At 38.5% G+C, this 18,993-nt stretch overlaps 1 protein-coding gene across 1 annotated transcript in view; it reads right to left on the minus strand.

The window, feature by feature from the left end:
• faf1 (Fas (TNFRSF6) associated factor 1) overlaps positions 1-18,993 on the minus strand; it is a 76,880-nt gene that overhangs the window by 13,608 nt on the left and 44,279 nt on the right. Inside the window, exons 13-17 of the mRNA XM_015038352.1 lie at positions 12,996-13,150; positions 7,340-7,476; positions 7,174-7,262; positions 3,314-3,394; positions 2,161-2,238 (exon numbers count right to left, since the gene is read on the minus strand). Coding sequence (XP_014893838.1) covers positions 2,161-2,238; positions 3,314-3,394; positions 7,174-7,262; positions 7,340-7,476; positions 12,996-13,150 — 540 coding nt within the window. The remainder of the gene's footprint in view (positions 1-2,160; positions 2,239-3,313; positions 3,395-7,173; positions 7,263-7,339; positions 7,477-12,995; positions 13,151-18,993) is intronic.

An 18,993-nucleotide genomic window follows, 5' to 3' on the forward strand; every position in this document is an offset into this window, starting at 1 on the left:
ACATAAAGCAGATTGATTTCTCAGCTGAGCAGAACATGGAAAAAAGCCATTAAAGTTGTAATATCATCTATCGCTGTTAAATAGATTTCCTCCTATATTTATGAATGAAATCCTTCTGAATTATAAATGGGACTTGTGGTGGTGACTAGAACTGGTCCATTTTCAGTTAGACTATCAGCTGATCATAAACTCCAACCAGGTCATTTTCCCCTCACTGAACACAATACCTGGTTATTAACAGGTTGTATCAATAGCAACACTCTTTGGAGGGAAGTTGTAACTGACTGAAGACTTAAAGTTTGCAACTTTCAGTGTGAGTGAGATGCTTAAAAAAATATGCAAAAGGTATGACGATCAGTAAACTGTATCTATATCTATTGCCTACTCAGGCTGCTGTTTATAAACAAGGAATGAGAGAAACTAGAGAACCTGAATGTGTTACAGTAAAGCTTTAAACCTGTATATAATGGAATAAGTTGAAATTAATAAAGTTGGGGGTCTTTTTGACAAAAAAAAAAAAAAAAAAAAAGAAAACCAAAAATCTCAGAGAAACAACAGAGTCTATTGTTTACAGTTAAATATGCTAGATATGCTAATCGTTAATGTCCTGTTCTGTTTTACAGTGACTAATCTCGCACACAGTGTGACGTTGCCTCTGCTCCTGATACAAAAAAATGACAACTCATAACAAACAGAAAGTTAAGCATAGTTTTCTTTACTGAGGTTAACTACACTTAAAAAACATGAACTCTTACCAAGTATTTTTATGTCTTGTTTCTATTGCAAACGTCTTACTACACGTGAAAAAAGACAAAACTAACTTACAAGTAAGTTTTCAGCAAGAAATATGAGCTGTTTTAAACCAATAATTGCTTATTATTGATTTTAAAAAGTACAATTTTCACTGGCAGATTATTTCACTTATAATTTGTACTTTTTAAAAAATAAATTTTAAGGAATTATTTACTTAGAATATTTCCTTATATCTTACTGAAAACAGACTTGTAAGTTAGCTTTGTCTTTTTCAAGTGTACTAGGATATTTGCACTGCAAACTAGATAAAAAATACTTCAGATTTTGTGTTTTTGCAGCGCACTGTTCTAAAAGAAAAGCCGTGAATGCCTAAAATTGGTATTGGCAGGTTTACAAAACTGGAGAGATATTGATCACAAAACTCTGACCAGGTCGTCTCTATTCTAAATGGATGTTTTTAGGTCTTTAAAATGGTGATTTAATGTTTTGTTTTAAGTAACTGGATGCTTGCGACACTTCTTGGTGGGTTAAAGATTTTTGCCGTCTAGCTCATAAGTAGAGTTGATTTATTGATAAATGTAGAAAAACATAATCAGAAACAACCCTGTGTCTGCTGGTTAGATAAAGTAAAAAGCCATTTAACAGTCTGTCAGCTGAGCAGCGCCAGTAAATACCACAGAAGTTTTGTGAGGAGAAAATTAATTTCAGCAGAACTACATGGAGGACAGTAGGTGGACCATTTGTGGCATTATGTACTGTTTTCACTGTGCATTGTTGGCGCACTACAGTGATATAATTAAGAAGCCGCGCTCAGGAGCTCCTTTGTTGTCATTTGTTTAACTCAAGTGACGAATCATCTGAGCGAGCCGGGTCACCCAATACCTGTGGCTGCCTTGGGCTTTTCTGCTGTTGAGTAAACAGCAATCAGTGAGGACTAGACTGTATTAATCTGGACGGAACAACATCGCTGCCTTCATTACTGACAATTATTACTTTCCCGTGTGCGTGGCATTGTGTCTGCCTGTGTGTATTTGCCCCTATTTTACAGACAATAATTGTTTTCAAGTGAATATGCGTGTTTGCTTAGGTTGTGCATTTGTTTGTGCATCGGCCAGTCTCCTCGACCTGCTGCCGTCTTTTGTCCCGCTAGGTTTGAATATGGTTGTTGTCTGCGTCACCAATAGAAAGCAGTTGCACAGAACAATGACAGTGTTTATGGAAGGTGACATTAACAAGCACTGGATATAATTAGGATATTTCCTTCATTTGAAATAGATATCTGGCTGTGAAACCTCACCACACAGGGCCCATTGACTGGCAGGGTTCTCCGAAACAACCATCTAATTAACCGATCAGAGCAAACGCTCGGAAATGCATAAAAATAAGGTGGAGAGTCTCTGTTCTCACCTCTTTCTCCTCCTCCTGCTCTTTTCTCATCTGTTCCAGGCGGACCTGTTCCGCTTCTTCTCTTTCCTGGGCTTCTCTCTGGCAATGAAAAAAAAAAAAAAATCATTAAATGGGTCAACAAAACACAAATGGCTGCTATGCAGACTACCAAGACTGTGTCACTTTGCTTTGTTTAATTATTCATCCTGTTTTATCAGTGATCTAAACCACCTGGTCCCCTTTGATATGCACAAGGTCCTTAATCCAGAATACACAAATCGAATTACACATGAAGTAGTGCAGTGTCTTGCAAAAGTATTTGTACCAATTTCAATGTGTTTTATTGAGATCTGATTGTGACAGAGTGGCGCGAAGGAAAAATTATACATGGTTTTTTTCAAAATTTCAACAAATACTGACAGAAAAAGCATTGGATGTGCTTTTTTAGCTTCCTTTACTCTGATATCTCTACGTGCAAACAACTGACCTCAAATGTGATCATATTAGTAAATATGAAGAAGCAGTTAGTAGTCTTTTTCGCAGTTTGCCACAAACAACACAATGATCGTATTATTTGGAAGAATGTACTTTTCAGCCCACATGTAAAATGTGCCACGTTTCAGAAAACCAACACTGAAAGTCATTCTAAAAGCATCCTTAAAGAAAAGTGGTGGCATTATTGTTTAACTTCTCAACAAGAAAAAAAAAACAACTAAGTGATATTTCTCTTTTTTTTATGTTGCAACAGCAAAATCAAGAAACATTTTAATTTCTGGTCTGGCATATTCTGATGCATACTGCAGTGAAATAATATTTTATAAGTTAAATCCAAAAAATAGGCAAAAACTGCTGTGTCAAGATGCAAAAAGCTGGAAGAAAACCCCAAAATACTTCCATATGGATTTACATGCAAATCCACATCAAATATAAAAACAAAATGGGTCATTGTCTAATAACTCCACATTTTAAAAATAATGTTGTGTTGGCCTGTAACATAAAATCCTAATAAAGTACATTAAAATTTGTTATTTTATCAAGAAAAAAAAAGTGATAAGGGGCAAATCATCATGCAACAGATTCAGACTGTCAAAGATTTCAAAAAGAGTGCCTTGGCTGGGGGGTGGGGGGATCAAATACACACTAAACGTGGAAACACTCTTTGTTCTGGACGTACCTTCTTTCTGTCAGCCTCTAAGGACAAGCGATAGGCTTCATCCTGCTCCCTCTTCACCATCTCCCTGGCCTCGCGCTCGTCCTGGGCGGAGGGAGAAAGAGAGTCAGGCCTGTTTAACTAACAACATAATAAAAGGACATAACAAGAACAAAACATCTAAGCTGAGGTGCCGGTTATAGAAGCCAGGAAGAACCGGGGCAAAAGAAAATGCTGCATGTCAAGTGTGGTTACGTACAAACATCAGGTATGAAAGAGTAGCAGTAGAAGGGATTTCATTGTGACTGGGCTGTCATTTACCAGACCCCGAACCTCTTTTATGTCTCCCATTCTGAGTTTCACCCTCCCTTTCTCTTTCATTCATTCTGCCCCTCTCTTCCTGTTTGTACAGAGGGAAGGGGACAGGAGGCCTTTCTCTTTCTACCTGCTGTGGCTACAAAGTGTTTCATAAAGACTCGGTCTAACTACGAGTGTCCCATTGTGTTAACACTGCACAGCCATTAGTTTTCTGTTTTCTGAAGGCCCATGCTGTGTGCCGACCCGGATATGGCAAAGTACGCTCATTGTGACGATCAGAGGGCTACTGTGCAGCTAGGCGGCTAAGCAAAATGGCAGCGTCTATTGTCGCATTGAATCGGAGAATGCAACGATACATTTGTGCTTTGGGTTGACATAATAGAGGAACAGTGAAAGGAAACTGTAAAAGAATGGCAGAGAGGGACAAAAGCTTCAAAAGTGCCTGCCATCAATACACTGAGCCCGAGTCACGCAAGCAGGTCAGAGTGTGTGACGTACGATGCTCCCTTTAGCATTTGTTAAATATCTTCCAATAACTTTTAACGCATTAATTAGAAGAATCATGAGGCAAAAATGTTCCTCTAACATGTATCCGCACAAAGACTGTGATTCTGAGAGCTTTAACTTCGCAGGAAAAAAAGAAAAAGAAACAGATTTTCCACAATTAAATCATGGCTACTGTTCAAGTTGGCACGACATGTGGCATCTTTTAGTGTTGATGATACACTTGGTATTGAGGGAAAAAAGAAAAAGAAAAAAAAAATCAAGCTGTCACACATTCAATGTTTGCAAACAAAATAAGAAATTTAAACGGCTCTTCTTAATTTGCTTTTCAATTTTGGGACCAAGCAGCTCAGAGATTAAGCTGCTTCCAGAAAAAGTTGGGATGCTGGAGAAAATGTAAATAAAAAAAAAAAGAATACAATGGTTTGCATAGTATTTAAAGTCTACATATGACACTCCGATCTGGAGAATTTTGATTTACTTTGTGGAAAACAACATTAGGCCTTTTGTCAGTGTTATTTTTTTTGGTACATTTTCACTAATCGGTTAAGGTTGCTTCTTTAGCTCTGAACACTAAAAGTTTGATAGAAAAAAATGTAGACTATTATTCGCAGCTGCGAATAATAGTCTATATTTTTGCAAAACTGGAAGTATGGAAAGTGTAGAAGGGAACGCACATATGACTGACTAGAAAATTGTTTCTCACGCATTATGAAAAATGAAGATGAAACAGAATTAAAGATCAATTTGATGGCAGGCACTTTTGATCGATTTCAGGTCCCAAATTCTTTGTTCTCATAACGAGTTGAGTCAACAAAGCACTCTAGTGTACATACAAGTCCAGGCAAGTTTGCTGTAAAAAAAACCCTTAAAATAAATATTTTCATTCATTCATCCAAAACAACTGAGGATCCTACATTTTTCATCTCAATGAAAAATGTAGGATCCTCCAAATTCTAACCATTAATTTGACATGTCACTTTTTCTATAAAGTTACCAGCTGCATAATTGTTGAAACCCCCTAAACATTCTTCAAAAATAAATGTAAACAAAGCATCAGCTTACTTTTTTGCTTTTAAAAAAAAAGTCAATCCAAATTTCTAAGAAGTTCTAATTAGTAATTTATTAATTATACAAATTTTATTTGCATAGCACCTTTTCAGCAATAAGGCATTTCAAAGTGCTTAACATCATAAAAATACAAAAATGACTACTTCAGACTTCTTCAACAGAGAATGTTTTTATATGCATGTGCAGTACAAGGGCCCTCCGGTATAATGTGTGGAGACTATTTTCCCACTTTATAACATGTTTATGCGACATGGCCTGAGAACGACCTAAAAGAAAAAAAACTTGTAGCGCTGACAGATGCAGACCACAAAACCTGAACAGTCACCCAGTTAGTAACCGCTAAGCTAAAACACAGACAACCCCAGGAATGACTGTTGTCTCACTAAGGCTGCTTGGAGTCAAAGTGCAGCTGCTACAGATCCAGACAGACACTGAGGGAAGAGTCATGGAGTTATGCCTGGGTTGAGTGAGTCTCAGTCTAAGCATTCACTGGGAAAGAGGGTAAAGAAATCAAAGAAAACAAGGAGTTTCACCAATATGCTCTTTGACAAGAATGACAAAATGAGCAAAGTTGAAGATGAGTTCATTCACTGATGAAAGGAAGATGGTCCTTTCATTTCAAGGAAACTGAAGTAATACGGTTAATGAACATGTTAAGTAACAACCTATTCCGTCATGGTTACTTATCCACTTAAATATTTCATTTTGTGAGTTATTTCTCACACAAAGAAGATCCATTAATTCATCCATCTCATTCGTTAACAAGACCCCAAAACACATGAACTTGAGAAAGGTTCTTGTCCTGGCCCAAAGAAGATCCTTTCTCAGTAACAATCGCTTTACTCAAAATATCTTTGATTTACATTTGTAACATGGAAAAACTTTCATATCCCAGGAAGTAATAATAATAGTAATAATAGAAAAATGCAAAACAAATTAATTGGAGAAAAAAAAAGATTTGAAAAATCTGCCAGACTGAATATGTCACATGTCAATAGCTCTTTGGTTGAAACAAAAATGTGTACATATCACCAAGTGCCACCCACACCAAATGTCTACTAATATCTTCTTAACCATTCTGTGAAATGCTAAGTCTTCGTTTCATGCCAGTTTTAGAGTGTTTACTCTCTGCACTTCTCTGGTGCAGCAGCTTGTGTTTGAACAATATTTAACATTTGAAGACTTTTTGCTTGCAGAGCATTTTACCCAAAAAGAGGATGGATATTGTAGAAAAACACGCTCATGTCTATGAAAATAAGAAAAGTATCCTCTTGATGTCAATAAACTGCTTTCCCTTTGGCAACAATAATAATAAAACTCCAGCTAACCATTCTGGGCGTAGGCGACGCTGCACGTACATTCCTCTTGCTATAAGCTGTCACTAATGGTTGTCTTTCACCAACAGTGACAAATCCAAAAGAAGCCAGTAAATTGTTCAAATATTAACAACACAGAGACAAAAGCTGCAGCTCAGTACCAAGGAACTGACTGGAACAAGTTTAACCCTCAGGCTGTGTGCATGTGTGTGTGTGTGTGTGTGTGTGTGTGTGTGTGTGTGTGTGTGTGTGTGTGTGTGTGTGAGAGAGTCCCATTAGCTGATAATAACTTATGCAACAAAGACGTTATGAATCTCACAACCACATTGTTAGTCAATCAGTTTGGTTGGCTGACTCTTTTAATATTTACCAACTAATCCAGTGTGACAAGCTGTCATCTGTAGATACTGTAGTTAAAAAATTGTCATGACAAAAAAAGTTGCGTATGTAGGACTGAACCACAGTTAATGGCTTAAATACGTCCCATCATACTTTAAAACTTCTCCAAAGTCAAACATAACAAATTGAAACATCCCCATTAAGGCTTCATAGCAAACAAACATGAATTTAGATTTGCTTTTTACACGATATAATTAATTTTCAGACTTTTAAAAATAACTTCTGAGATCAAACGGTAGAAGATGCTGCAATCAAATTCACAAGCTCCAGCCGTACCTCGTCTTTGATGTCTTCTTGCTGTTGTGCTGTGAAAATCTCCATCGCTCCCATTAACCTCATCATCAGCTCGTCCACTGTTGTATTGCCTGGAGAAAAATTCAGAAAATAAAATCTCCGGCGCATGGTTTTTAAACGTTAAAGACGGCATTTCTCTTTGATTCACCTTGAATAACATTTAGAACTTCGTTGGATGTGCGTTTGCCCATGACTATAAGGAGCAGGGGGAACTGGTCTGTCTTGTACGTCCGTATAGTCTGTGTTACCACGCTGCCAAAGTGCCTCGTACACATGGTGAGAAGTCTGAAAAACAAAGAAACACACTCCAACTTATTTGCTTAGAAATGCAATCATCTCGTCAGAACTTGTAACTTGAAGTAGTACAAAAAGGAGACGCAAAATTCACAAGCATGCGCACGTATTTTTCACAACAAATGGAACTGGTACGCTCCTCCCAGGCTGCGTTGAGAAATGAAAAACACACACAATTCACGGTATTAAGGACTTTAAAACCAATTCGGCTTTTTCTTATTCCATCAGAGTGACATGCTATCTCAATTGGAAGCGTAGATGAATTAGTATTCCTCACCAGGCGCCCAGAATTGATAGGGCAAGAGAGGATTTCTTATTCCATTACAAAGACAGAACTTTTTAAATTAACATTTCAGAGCGGGAAAAGGGTAGCCGGCAGCCGGGGCCCCGCCAAGCTCCCTGTAAATGTCATAATATTAATGAATTGCTATAGACTGAATGCAAATATAGATTAGCTTTTTCTCCCGCCTTTTAATAAGATCTACTTTAATAACTGAGTGGTAAAATGGAGAAGTAATAGAATGGGTGGAGGAGGGGCAGGTCAGAGAGAGAGCATAGATAGAAAGGCAGCTGCCTGAGAGAGAGGTGTAACTCATTAAAGATGAAGTCAAAGCTATAGAAGCTGCTTGACCAACTTTCAGGCTGAGAAATTGACCACCAAATCTCCATGTGATAGTAATAATCTCCAAAAAGTGGGATGTAATAGTAAAAAAGCAGGGAAGTGAAGTGCTTCTCTCGGGCTGTAATTCAGTCAGAACTTTCCCAAATGAACTCCGAGTCACCCTTGACTTGCAATGAAAGAGATGGGTCACTCTAATCTTATGGATCATTTTGATCTGACATTTGTCCCTGTTCAGCCCTCGACCCAGCCACACCATAACAATAGCCCACAGGGAAACTCTAACCTGTAATGAAAGGCCAGAGAACAATGGACAACAACTTGAAGGGTAACCTAATCTTAAAGCTCTAACCAAGCACAAGCCAAGCTGCTTTGGTTTCCAGCACAAAATCGAAGGAAGTCAGTCTTCCCGAATGAAAACAGACAAAACGGCAACATCAAAACTGTACAACTAAGACACACGGCACCACATCGACTACATTTCCACTGTGATTTAAGCTGCATCTCGGACTTAAAACATTTTTGCATTCGGGTGGAAAACAAGTACGGACAGCACGCTGAGGCTAAGAGGAAGCAGAGTTGCTCCAGGAAGTGAGGTGAGCAGTTCAGCAACATCATCCAGGATTAATCTAACATGGCAAAGAAGGTAATTGAGTCCACACAAAGTCCACGAAAACTCCACGAAACATCAAAGAAAACACCTGACAAAACTCGCAGCCAGCGTATTTAAGACTCCGTGTCAACGGACAACGTGATTGACAGCTTCTAATTTGTCACCCATCCCATCTTATTTTCTTTGTACTCATCTCTACAGCAAAAATAGTTAATGTTTCCCCGCGCTGTCGCCTCGCATTTCGTCAGGTCCAGTTCACGTATTAAGATATGAACCGACAGGGAGCAGCTGACGTTTGCTCCAGTGAGCAGCTGATGAATCAGCTTAGTACAGTAGCACTGCGGGGAATGTTTCTGCAAGCCACCTGTACGGTTAGCAGTCTGGGAACCGGATGCTCCGATAGCTCACTGTGTCGTACACACTTTGTTTCAGAGCTAACATGGACAAGTTTTGATTTGAAAGTGACATTTTGTTCTCCCTCAAAAGCCAGTTATGTTTTCAGGTTGGCGTATGTCAAAAAGAGTAGTCAGGCATACTGAACAGGTGTGCAAATTGGTCTGTGAGAAGTGAAGCCTTCAGTTTTCACTTTGGGACTGCAGAATAATTACACTGTCAGCTGACTGTGTGGGTTAAATATGAGGAAGAACAACAAAAAAAAATTTTTTATGTGAACATATGATATCGCTGTTAGAGCCTTTAAAATACGGTGCATTAAAAAAGTATTCGTGGCTTTTAACTTTTAGAGTTTTTGATTATAATTTTAATAGTAAATTTTTATTTATTTATTATATCACTAGACCAACAACAAGTTACTTCATGTACAGTGAAGTAAACAAACATTTTTATGCTTCCTAATAATATTATTTGCAGAAATACCTTATGGTGCATTTACAGCTTTTTTTTTTATCATAGTATATTTACCAGCTTTGCCCACTTACAGACTGATATTTATTCCTTTAATTTAAGTTTAGTCAAATAAGATCAAAGTCTCGACTTTGTATCAGATCCCCTGGTTTTGCATCAATTGCAAGACAAAGGCACTAGTAAAAACCCTTTACGTTTAGATAAAGTTAATCTCTGAGAAAAAAGAAAACCATTGGCTGTAATTAAAGGACCTGTTTATACGTATGAAAAAGACAACAGTCAATTTTTTAAAACTATTAGATTGGAGGGACGGCGTGGATAAAATCAACAAAAATATGAGATGAAGATCAGAAATGCCAGTTTGAGGGAGAGGAGAACCACAGAAGCTTCACAGATGCAGTGAAGGATGCAGAGGGTTTGGAGTGACAGAAAGATGCTGATCAGCTGTAGAGAAACCTAAACAGCAGCTGACAGAAGATATTGGAAATGTATGCCTCATTAAAATCCCACATAATCATGAACTTATATGGTAACTTATATGGTAACTTACATAGCATATAAGTTATGTGGTAACTGTTTTATTTTGTGTTGCATTTTAATTATAACCAGTGTGTGATCAATAGCTCCTCTTTTCCTTTGTCAAATACACATACAGAACTTTCTTCTGTCCATGAAAAAGTGACTAAGTATCTTTTACGTAAAGTAAAATTTTATGAGGAAATTTTCTACTTTTATTTGAGTAGCATTTTACGGAGGTATTTTTTATTTATTTTTATCAAAGTAACAATACGAGTTCAGTATTTCTGCATTATTTTCACCTCTGGGTTTGAGCCATTCTGTTGTAGTTCTGGTTGTAAATTTCGGGCTGCTGTTCTCCTAGAAGGTGAACCTCCAACGCAGCCTCATGTGTTCAGGTTTTCTTCCAGGATTGTGCGACAGGGACCACCTTCCATGTCACTGCTGAACTCTTGCATCCACACTGGCATCACTAACCTTTCATATATTAGGTGTTGCTTTTCCACCGAACGGACTAAAAAAAAAAAAATGACCCAAAAATTGCACTTTGACCCCACCTTCTTTGACATGTGTGCCGAGTCCCCTTAATAGTTTGTGGCAATCTGGTAAAGGATTTCTTTCGACTTTCTTCCAACAGTTGTTTTCTTTCTGCCAGTCTTCCATGAAGCACACATTTGTGGAGTCCATGTCAAATGCTTCCCCCTGGCACAGATACTACCACCTAAGCAGTGAATCTCTGCAGCTCCTCCAGAGTTACTTTTGCTGCTGTTATGATTAATGCTCTACCTGCCCTACCAGTCCTTCAGTGTGCCAAGAAATGCTAAAAACTTAGATTATTATTTAAAATCTAATTCTGATGCAGCGCCTTCACGTCTTTCACCCAAATCCGTCTGCTGTGTTCCTCTTGTTCACTAATGCGAACAAGAAGCCCTTTGGCTAAGCTTGAGTGAGTCCAGGGGAAAAAGGGAACAGGGTGCTGAATACAAACGCATGTCACACTTCAGATTTTTATTAAAAATGCTGGAAACACATTTATTATTTTAGTTTCCTTTCACAATTATGAACTACTTTGTTTAGTTCTATCATACAAAGTGAAAAATGCTTTTGGGGTTTGTGGCCGTAACGTGACGAACTGTGAAAACCTTAAATGGGATGTTATAGTGTTGGCCAGGCCCTGTGAGACAGAATACTGACTGTACAACTCTTTCCCCACATTTCTGAAAAAAACTCCGGCATCCAATCACCAGCCCCGCTTTTATGCATAATTAATCATTTGCCAAGGAAGCCTGTGAAGAATAGCACATTCCAGTATCAGCAGGTTTATCACTCACACAATTAGGATACCTTTCTAACAGCCTGTGTGACTAATGCCAATCACCAGTCAGTCTGGATCAGCCAGAGAGCGTGAGAATGCAGAGCAGCCGTGCATTTGTGAGCGGGTTAGCCTGCACAAGTGCATGCATGCGTTAGCGGCAAAGCTGCGACTAGCTGTGTGCCTTGAAAAGCTCCAGATGTTGCCTCTCTTTTAATGTGCGATAAAAAGGCTCAGCTGGGGCAAAAAGCAAAGGAGGCCAATCGGAGAGAAAGGAGAGTGGAATGGAGGAAGGAGGGAGTTTCCTTAAAAGAAATAATGGAGGGAAAAGGTCAGGGTGCGAGTCTTTCTTAAGTGGCTACTACCAGAGGGCAGGCTTAACTCGGCAAGTTTAGGGGAGAGAGGGGGAATGTTAGACCACAGAAATAAATAAGAGAAATAGAAAAAAAATGTATTTAAAAAAAACAATCTACTGTCTAATACAAAAAAAAAACAAAAAAAAAAACAGCACTTCACCAAAACAGGGCACAAAAGTTTGGACTTTCAGGACAAATGCAGTGATAGAGATGTTTGGATTCCAAGGGAGTCCTTCATCTCCCACTGACCCTCTATTCAGACAGCTCAGTCAAAATGCCCAATCAGGGGCCTCGCCGTGCAAACACAACGCCTTTTGTTAGCATGCAACCTCCAAGCTTCAAAACACAGAATGAAGGAAGAGAGAGTGAAACTGGTGAAGACATCTTAACTGATTTCTACTGCAGGTTTTGTGACACCCGACGTTTCATCAACAGAACATGATTTAATGTTCCCCAAAGGTCCTGGTGCACCGAGCAGTTATACAGCCAAACATTTACAATTCAGTCCAACAAGAGAACAAGTGTGGTCATTATTATGAAGCAGCAATTAAAACATGAACAGATGATTGGAAGCCACTAACGATCCTCAAACAAAAACATGGTCTCCCTTTGAAAACGTGTGTGCTCCCATCAGAGCGACGGCCTGTCAATACGATGGAAGGTAACTTTCACCCCTGATCAGTTGAGAGAAAGAGACTGTTCATTAGTCCAAGTCAAGACTCCAATTTTGTTTTTGATTAAGTGCATCTAGAGTCCAAGTCTAAGACTTGCGTTTCCATCTGTTACCGAAGGCAGGATCACTGGAGTGAAATCAGGATTTTATTTAATCACAGCTTGTACAAGTTTAGCTCCCTTTAAGTTTTGGAAAGGGGCTTCAGTTTAGGACTAGCCTGGTGAATTATGTGATAGTTTGCTGGAGGCGTGACTTTTACTGAACTTTAAAATGACTGGATGTGATTTTTTTTCCGATCTTATCGTTTGGCCTTGACATATATAATGCGCTTGATCATAAAGGAAGCTACGCTATGGAGCTTACCCAGAAAATGTGTGAACTTTTTAAACTTTCATTAAACTTAGATCTTTCATGCAACATTTTTTTAAATTAAATTAATCAAGTAAATCAATGAAAATCAATCATATCCCCTTTAAATAGGAAATGCATATATGGCATTAATTCTAATGAGTGGACACGCCGTAACCATGGAAACAAAGAGGATTTTGATGCTGCACCTGGCTTTGTTAGCTTCTTTAGTGACATCCCAGGCCCATGTGATGAAGTTCTGGCTCAGGTAGGAGACGATAGAGTCGGCACACATCATTTGGGAACAAAAGACGTTGCTGAGGACGCTGTCGTCATTGTGGAGGTAGATGGCCAACAGCTTTCTCTGCAAGAAAGAAAAAAAAAAAGAAAAGAAATTAGCGGCAGAAAAAGACAAAAATATCAGCCGAGTGTATCCTTTAAGCCTTCAGGGTATTTGCCTAAGTGATATGAGACTCCTTTTCTTTTTCTAATTTGGAAGAAGACTCATTTTTAGAATAAGCAAACATACACAGTGTAGTGGCCATGGGCAGCAGAGATTTTTTTTAAAAAAGCAACTAAAACTAATATTTTGAAGTAACAATGTTTAACTTGCATAAAAACAGAGAAAATAATTGCCATTTAGATAATAAAATGCAAGCAACTGGATATATTATTAAAAAAAAAAACCCAGAATGACACGTAGTCATAAATTTGTTCTTTTAGTCTTGAGATGCAGTGATTGAGCTGATTTTGACCAGTTCAAAGACAGAGATGTCACATAATATTTACAGTCATACTAGGTTTGACTCCAAGAGAAAATTAATGAAGAAACACATTAATCTCATTCATGCATATAGTGCATGTCCCTCATTTTATAACTTCTATTGCACTCAACCAAAAGTGCATCACGGATTAATTAACAGAAAATGGCAGGGATGTATTAGTTTGAATGTGCTGAACAGCATCGGACCTGCTGATTACTGATCAAAAAAATATTACTCCCTCATAATCTATGGTCAACTGGTGCATCTCTAAATTAGGTTAATCTATTATTTGCCATCGTTTCACCACATATGGGTGCCTCCATATTGGAGAGACAGCAAAGGAACATGAATCGACATTAAAGACAATTAGGTGAAGAGATTTGAGCAGCTCATAACAAGGGCACCGCCGACAAAAACAGCAAATAGCAGACACAATCAAGTGGAAAGCGGTGTAAATAAAACTTCTCTTGGATGCGAGGCAGATATAGCAAAAACAAAACAGACAAATCACTCTATTTATTTTATACCAAATGCCAGCAGCCTGCTCAGGTTAGTAGCAGCAAGGCCAGACAATATTGACGAAGCTCCAAATCCGAGGATATTGACACCAACATATAAGCCCGCTAGATTTTCCCTTCTGACAATCTAATTAAAAAACAAATACACCCACAAACGTAAAGGGTTTGAGGGGACAATGTTGGAAATAATGCTCTTTAAATTACATGTCACTTTGCGCCGTATAAAAGAACAAACAAGAACAACTCTCAATCTGGTGCCTGGTTCATTTTAAGCGGGGCTGCGATGGTGGGAGTTAAGGGGCCTGTTTCTCAGTACCAGTAATCTAGGCTACGTGCGCCAGAAAGCAAAGAAATCTACACAGGGCGTAAGATGTGAAGAGAAGAGAAAGAAGAAGTTGTGCTATACTGTGGCCTGTGTAGAATGGGAATGGGAGAGCACTGCTGTGTTTGCTCAACGATTAGTGCTTTAGAATAATCTCCAGGGCTCCTAGAGAGAAGGACCTGGGGACTCATTCACTGGGCCGATTCACCAGCCTGAAAAGATTAAACACTCATGCTGAGAAGACAAGCTAATTCAGTCTAGAGGGAGGAATGAGTCCGAGGATAGCGAGAGTTTTACAACCAGAGAGGAACAGGGGGAGAAAAAAAAAAAGAACCTGATACACACTCGAATACTGGTGTCCCAACCTGAATTTAAGTTTGAACCCAAAGGCAAAGGAGGATTTATGCTCACAAACATGCATGCTCAATTAGACCAAGTGTAAAGACTAATCAAAGTAGGCATTTTGGCCAACTGAACTCCTTCATCTTAGTTAAACTGTCCATACCCCTGTGTTCCCTCTCCACTTTCAAAGTGAGATCTTTTGTGTCGCCTGTCTTAGCAGGGAGGAGCAAATCCCTCCGTTCAGCTAAATTACTAGGTCCAACCTGAGCGAGATAGCGACCCCATAGCCCTTCCTCACACCTGTTCGACGCAATCCAAGCTCGCTTTGTGAGAGCGAGTGACCAAAGGTTTCACACAGTACGGAGCTGATCACGCTTAGGTCTGTGTGCATAATCTAAACTTCATCCTTTCAGAAATTAATCTGAAGAAAATTCATTAAAAATTATCCTTTCCAAGCCTGTTTTATCAATCCAAACAACTTTACCACACAATTCAAATGTTTATGGATTTAGATAGGCGTTTTTTCACTTCCAACAACATTGCAATTACATTCAATTAAAATGTTCCTCAGAGGATGGATATCAATAAAAAAAGAGTAATTCTGATATTTAGTGAGATAAAATAAATAAATAAATAAATAAATAAATAAATAAATAAATAAATAAGACTCAAGGCTGAAAACTAATTTCACTGGTAAAACAGATGAACAAACTCCAGCCCAGTAGGGGGCAGTAATGCACCTGGAGGTCAGGTGTGAAAAAGATGCCCAGGGGAAAATTAAAAACTTCAAAACTACAATATCGCCTCAATGCAAAACGTTTTGCTAAGAGCACAGCAGAGATATTAGCTACATCAGGTCTGGGAGAAATGGTAGCAGGTTGGTTGGCCGCCACAGTCCTTTCAGAAATTACACTAAAAAGATTCTGCACCAAAAAGAAAATTTGAATGTTGGGAGAAACACCTAGAAATAATTGCTTTATTTTAATAGCCTATTTTCTTAATATCCCTAACTATAAACCTGAATAAATTCAAACTGAAAACAGTGTGTAATAAAAAAAACACTCCCTAGCAGATGAAAACTTATCCCACTGAGATATTCTGAAGATTAATGGCGAGGGAAACTACATTTCTTCCATGTTGCATTAAAAAACTTGGCGTGAAACCCAACTAGATTTCCTCTGGTGTACTAACTTTCATTATTACGTATACATATTCACACAGTGCCCTTTTCAAAAAGAAAAGAAAATACACTGTGCATAAAAAACGTCATGAATCCCACAATACAGACAAACTAATATCTCCCTCTATATACCACGAGTTATTCAACACAATCTTGGCTGCTGGGGCGCTCCACACTAGAGAGAAAGCTGATATTAATGAAACCAAAATACCAGCTGATATTGTTCTTTTATCAAAATAGCTGCTGCAAAGTCGCTACCAAAGTGTTGAGCCCTATATTTTTCTCGACACTTGTGTGATTCAGAGCTGTATTTACAGGGGATTTGAGGAGGAGCTTCTTTTTTTTATACCGACTACTTTTAGTTTGATGACTGGATTGTTTTCTGTGGATTTTATTGCATGAAAAAAGGTCTTCAAAATATACTGTGTAGAACAACCTGAATAAAATCCTGCTATTAAAAGGCATCTCTCAGAGCTGCTTTCTGGTGGAGACATTTATGGTTTGTCGACCTGTTGGCTGGAGCTCATTGTTCACAAAGTTATGAATGATTTAAGAGTCGTTGTTAATCTAGGAGCAAAAAAATAAATCAATACCTGCCTCCCCACTCGCCATGTTTTGTTGTCCGCTAGGATATTAGCCAACTAATATTTGAAGAATATCGTCCAGTGGTAGATCATTTAAAAATGACAATTACTAGCTCTCTAACATTGATAACATTTACATGTTATAAGTTTGAGATTGTATTTTTGGTATTTAAGCTGAAATCTCTCCTCTTTTTGTTAATTCTGAGATGCATGTTGACCAAATCTGTGACTGATAAAGTCAGTTTAAAATTCACATAGATACAAGAACCTGAAATGAACTAACAGCACTTAATGTCAAGCAGAACTTCAATCAGAACCATTTCTTGTCGCTGCAATAAAACAATTACCGGTAGTTGAACTGCATTAGAACTAAACGACATATTTCTTTCTTCAGTGCAGTATCACATTTCAAAAGGCTGTTTGGATGCAATTTTTATCATATTTCAAGTTCCACGCATTTTGCCTGCTGGGTTGAGCCCACACCTGGTACAGAAATGTAGGCAGAGACGCTGGAGCTCAACAACATTGTGACGATGGACAAAAGTCAGAAGGTGGAAAAAATGTGCAGGTTTATTGCAACTCATTGATATTAAAAAGGAATATAATTTATATAATTTGCAATATTTCCAGCCCTATGATGCATCTTATGGAATATAAAAATCCCTCCACATGCAATAATGAAAGATAAGCAGTTTATATCTATAAGTTCATTAATCTACTTTTTAAAACGTTCATATGGAGTCAACAGCTTACTGCTGCAGTTTGTTTTTACACTTCTCCGTCTGATGAACATAAGGACATGTAAGATCCCTATTTCTGCTCCGCCTGACTGCTGCTGTTTCCTCTCAAGTCCTCAAGGTGATCGCTGGGATCTTGAAGTGGATACTTGGCAGAAATAAATCCCCGAACCTCCCTCTTCTTCATGGCTATGAATTTTTATGTGTCTTTGTGTGTGGCAGACAGGAGAGAGGAGCGAAGGAGAGCGGGGTTAGAGTGATTAACCACTGCATTGATGGGGATTTAGCGAGGATCGCCGTTAGTGATGGGTGGCCTATCACTCTGTACGCGCCGACTAACCATCAATCCCCGAGAGAGTTCAGCTCAGCTCAGCTCAGCTCTGCAGCCCAAAGCATTTTCATTAAGGATGGATTGAGTCTATCTCAACAGTGCCCCAACACACACCTCCAGAAACACTTCATCAAATGTAGTGTTTTGCTTAGTGATTAGCCTCTCCCAGGCTATGAGCGACTGAGACCGATTCCTCTGTTTATAAAGCAAGAAGTTGTCTCTCTTCAGCCAGATCTGCCCTTTTCTAATATCCTCTTAATGAAGAAGGCTTTTCTCCCATGATTACAAAAAACCCTGGATCTCCTTTTAAATGGAAGCAAACGACGACGCAGCCGAATCGACAGGACAAAGAAATTGTGTAATTTGGGGACACGAGACAATGTAATGAAAACATTAAAATGAGGATGTGTTGGCCTGCTGTCCGGGCTGACAAAACAAGGCAAACGCAGAATTGTCTTGCACATAAACACCATCGATAAACAGTTTTAGCCACAACACAGTTGGCAGGCTAAATGAAACTCAGAAAATAAATACTTCTTGCCCCTCCGCTGCACAGAGCACAATCGTGCGGAGCACGTGAACACCAGAGACATCAGCCATATTGTGCTGGCTTAGAAGCAGGGATCAGCTGGGAAAAAGCCAGGATGCCAAATGTTTTCTTAGTTTCTCTGTTTATTTCACTCTCTTTCCATCTTTCATCCTCCAAACTCACGTCCTCCCCACCTGACTCATTTCCAGCTAACATTTTGGCCTTGTTCTCTTATTTCACACGTTCTTAATAATGCGTCATCACTGTCATCTTTATCGCCATGGCTCTTTGTGTGTCTCACGATGTGAACCCTCCCTCTTCCCCAAGCATGTTCCTGTGTCCTCTCAGTCTAATAAGGCCGTAATCCACACAAGCTGTCAGTTGATACAGGCATCCTTAAAAAGAAAAAAAAAAGCGGAAAAACAAGATGGGAAAGCAGGAAATAAAAACAAAGGCTCGACTTTCAGGTTGAAAAGTTAATGCGACTTCTGATCAAATCAAATCAATGTTGCATTATGTGAAAATAAAAAGTGTGGACAGCCGTCAAATATTCTGCTTCGAGTTTAATAATGGGGCGTCTATTGAGTTCTGTGTGTTACTAACATGTTTAGTTATTAAGATCTGTATTAAATACGATACCGTATGGAGTTTATCAGATAACCTTCTATTAAAAAAAAGGTTTATATAAATTTACTAATATTATGAAATTAAAAATTCATGAGGGTTTTATTTGTCTGTATTTATTTAATATAATGCAAGCACCAAGTTTCAAAAAATGTCGAAGAGATGCGAAAATAGACTGAAATGTGTGAAGCTGAAAAGATTCTGGATTATTTCGTCTGTTCCAAAATTTGTAAGAGAAATAAGAGTAGTATATATATATATATATACATATATATA

This window comes from Poecilia latipinna, unplaced genomic scaffold (genome assembly GCF_001443285.1).
Source record: "Poecilia latipinna isolate Pla-1442-1.1 unplaced genomic scaffold, P_latipinna-1.0 Scaffold439, whole genome shotgun sequence".
Taxonomy (NCBI): domain Eukaryota; kingdom Metazoa; phylum Chordata; class Actinopteri; order Cyprinodontiformes; family Poeciliidae; genus Poecilia; species Poecilia latipinna.